This window comes from Otolemur garnettii, unplaced genomic scaffold (genome assembly GCF_000181295.1).
Source record: "Otolemur garnettii isolate 467f Iridium unplaced genomic scaffold, OtoGar3 scaffold00075, whole genome shotgun sequence".
Lineage (NCBI taxonomy): Eukaryota > Metazoa > Chordata > Mammalia > Primates > Galagidae > Otolemur > Otolemur garnettii.
In genome coordinates, this window is record NW_003852470.1 from 4,455,125 (window position 1) to 4,457,225 (window position 2,101).

Here is a 2,101-nt window from a genome sequence, read left to right on the forward strand (position 1 = left end):
CTGAAACATGTCAGTCACTCCACAACCTGGCTGCCTCTGACTCTCCACCAGGCAGGCTGCTAGTCACAGAGGTCCTCAAGGAAGGAGCTTCTAGTATCTCTAGGAAGTCTGCCCTTCCCCAGCCACCCAGGGGTGGCACAACCATCAGGAGGAAATAGACTGTGTTCTGTCAGGTTTGGCTACAGCTTACTTTCCAGGAAAGATCATGAACACACTGCCTACCCTGTGTAGGCGCTCTGTGTAAGCATTTCACATGTGCTGTTGGGTTTAATCCTGTGAGATAGGGACTATTGGCAGCCCGGTGTGACTCATGAGAACACACAGTCACAGAGAGAATAGATGTCTTGCCCACAAACACAGAGTCAGTACCTGGCCAGTCTGGACACAAACCCTCTTAGTGTGGAGGCACCCAGCAAGCATTGGCACAATAGCCTCGATACTCTCTGGGGCCCCAGCAGTGTCCAGGAGCCACTCTGTCAGTGTGGCCAAGCCCAGTGACACCAAGACTGTGACCATCCTGAGGCAATGCTGACCTGTCTGTCCCACCGTGCAGGGGACCCGGATCCTCAGTGGGGACTTGAAAGAACATTGCCAGATGCCTCCCCCTCTCAGCCTGACAGCCGTGCTTCTGGATCTTTGTGGTCCTGAGACTGGGTCTACCCAAAATGAGCGGAGACGGCAAGCCACTGGCTGGCGGAGACGGCAAGCCACGGGTGCATCTTCTGTTGAATGAGCAGCCCTGGCGTTTACCTGGGCGGGGTGTCAGCCAGGCGGCAGGCAGATGCCATGTCCCTCCCGTCAGAGACCCATCCACAGAGACACACTGTTCCCACTGCTGACTTCTGGCGAGTTCTCCCTACCACGCCCCCTCTCTGCAAAGGCATCTGCAGCCTGGACTGTTTAACAGCACACTGTGTTTGCTGCACAAGTTATTGATTGCCTGTTTTCAGACCGTTTTCTCGCACAGTCTCCTGTAGTGAGTTGAGAATCGAGTTCCGCTAGTAAAGTGCACCTTTTCTCAAGTTCAACCATCAAAACGCTTTGTGTTACAAGGCTCGCAGGGGGTTCTAAGCTCAGTTTATTTCTTCCTAGAGATGCCGCTTGTCAGGTGGGGAAGCATCGGCACTGGGTGCTGGATTGTTTGTTTATACTTGTCCTCAGTGTCCTGAGAAGCACAGTGGTGGCCGTGAGAATGAATGTCCTTTACGTGCGGACTGGACCCTCAGTCCCTGAGATGGGCGTTGGGACCTGGAGCAGCCACATTCGCTTTTACTGCTCCTGAAAGCAGCACGTGGCCCAGGGCCAGCAAGAGACCCATGTGTGGGAGAGTAGAGTGGTGGCTACGGAGGTGGGAACCATGGAAGGACAAGCATTTAGAAAGTTTCTTCCACTCTTCGATCGAGTATTGGTGGAAAGGTGTGCAGCCGAAACTGTAACCAAAGGAGGCATTATGCTTCCAGAAAAATCTCAAGGAAAAGTATTACAAGCAACAGTAGTGGCTGTTGGGTCAGGCTCTAAAGGAAAGGGTGGAGAGATTCAACCAGTTAGTGTGAAAGTTGGGGATAAAGTTCTTCTCCCAGAATATGGAGGCACTAAAGTAGTTCTAGATGACAAGGATTATTTCTTATTTAGAGATGGTGACATTCTTGGAAAGTATGTAGACTGAAATAAATCACTATTGAAATGGCATTGACATGAAGCTGCCCATTCCACTGAAGTTCTGAAATCTTGCATCATGTAAATAATTTCCATGTCTCTCTTTTATAATAAACTGATGATATCTAAACTGTTGACATCTCATGTCAAACATTTAGTTTCACTGTACTGATATAAACATTTCCAAATAAAAATATGTAAATGAGTGGTAAAAAAAAAAAAAAAGAGACCCATGTGTGTCACACATACCCAGCAGGACACATGTGTGGTTCAGTCTGGAAACTTCTCCTGGACATCTTCTAATGTCCTCAACTGAGCCTGAGAATTTCCCAGAGGACTCATTAGGGACAACGGCTGATTTATAGGCACAGTGGTAAAGGTGAAGGGAGGTCAAACGGGAGAGGCTAATCCAGAGCTGGAGCGTTTGGGGGGTGCAGTGTGTGAG

The 2,101-nt window shown here is 49.5% G+C and overlaps 1 protein-coding gene across 1 annotated transcript; it reads left to right on the forward strand.

Annotated features, from left to right (window-relative positions):
- Window positions 1–1,328: 1,328 nt before the first annotated feature.
- LOC100944951 (10 kDa heat shock protein, mitochondrial) lies at window positions 1,329–1,861 on the forward strand. Its single transcript, XM_003794058.2, has one exon. It carries the CDS (start codon window positions 1,358–1,360, stop codon window positions 1,664–1,666), a length of 309 nt encoding a protein of 102 aa, XP_003794106.1. The 5' UTR covers window positions 1,329–1,357; the 3' UTR covers window positions 1,667–1,861.
- Window positions 1,862–2,101: the final 240 nt, after the last annotated feature.